The sequence below is a fragment of the Colobus angolensis genome, unplaced genomic scaffold, assembly GCF_000951035.1.
Source record: "Colobus angolensis palliatus isolate OR3802 unplaced genomic scaffold, Cang.pa_1.0 Scaffold110, whole genome shotgun sequence".
NCBI lineage: Eukaryota > Metazoa > Chordata > Mammalia > Primates > Cercopithecidae > Colobus > Colobus angolensis.
Genome location: NW_012112031.1, coordinates 2,030,209 through 2,031,391, shown reverse-complemented (window position 1 = coordinate 2,031,391; position 1,183 = coordinate 2,030,209). Strand labels below are relative to the sequence as shown.

Genomic DNA, 1,183 nt, shown 5'->3' with positions numbered 1-1,183 from the left:
AGCAGGGGAGTGGGAGGTTCCCAGCATGGGATGACCTCCCCTTTCTTCATTCCCCTCCCCTGTTCCTGTGCTGGTTCCAGATGGCTAAGCTCTCACCCTCCCCACCAAGGATGGCTCATTGTATTGCAGAAACTTAAGAGTGACAGGGGTAGGATGTAGAGGAACTGAATACCTTCTCCCGGACACCTCCGTGCTCCAAACCCATCCTTGCTCTACTTCCCCAAATGTGCCCGAGGAAAAGGTGCCCCCGCCGCGCCCACCGGCAGACCTCTCACTGACCACTCAGCACATTTCAGGGGCAGCCTGGAGAATTCTCAGGTTCCTCCCTGGGTCCTACCACCTGCTCTGGGCACAGCTTTGAAGACACTGGGATTAGTTTCTTTCTCTGTCCCAAATGTTTAGGGAGGAGAGATTTGCAGGGATTTGCAGGGACATGCAGGGCCTCAGCAAGCTGGAGATTTGTCTTGGGTTTTCCCTTAGTGTGTGTGGTTGTGGGAGGGAAAGGGGGACGGTGGAGGTCCAGAAGGAAAAAATGCCTGCCACCAGGGCATTACCCACCGGGGTAATGAGCATAGGGGATGGGAGCAGCCTGGCTCAGCCTCTTCTCCAGGGTCCCAAGCCTCACCTTTCCAAGATATCCACAATGGTACAGGCAAAGAGGAGGAGGCCTTCCGGCATTTGCAAGGCCACTGCAAGACAGAGCAAAGACGTGGAGGTGGAGGGCTAGGAAGGGGCTGCAAAGGGGACGCTGTCCCATCCGGGCCAGGCAGCCCCTCCACCCCCACCCCAGCTCAAGGATCATGGGCTCACCCTTCTTGGCCTGGGCTTGTTGGATCCTCCAGATGGTCTTGGGGATCTCAAAGTTGTAGTTGGAAGGCAGGACCTGGATTGCTGCCTGCAGCTGGGGGTTCTTCAGGATCTCAGGGGGGATCTGATTGGCCACACGGCCCCGAGGGGCCCGAGCTAGAATGGATACAAGGCCTGAGCTGGTGTCTGTCTTTGGCTGCAGCCAGACTGAGGTGGAATAGGGACCCCTTTTCAAGGTCTGTCGGTGCCCCGACTCAAGCATAGAAATAAAAAATTTTGAGTCAGGCCGGGCGCGGTGGCTCAAGCCTGTAATCCCAGCACTTTGGGAGGCCGAGACGGGTGGATCACGAGGTCAGGAGATCGAGACCATCCTGGT

The 1,183-nt window shown here is 57.1% G+C and overlaps 1 protein-coding gene across 1 annotated transcript in view; it reads right to left on the bottom strand.

Moving 5' to 3' along the window:
* Positions 1-1,183, bottom strand: part of DPH1 (diphthamide biosynthesis 1) — a 21,412-nt gene that overhangs the window by 10,507 nt on the left and 9,722 nt on the right. Inside the window, exons 2-3 of the mRNA XM_011956055.1 lie at positions 811-963; positions 626-689 (exon numbers count right to left, since the gene is read on the bottom strand). Coding sequence (XP_011811445.1) covers positions 626-689; positions 811-963 — 217 coding nt within the window. The remainder of the gene's footprint in view (positions 1-625; positions 690-810; positions 964-1,183) is intronic.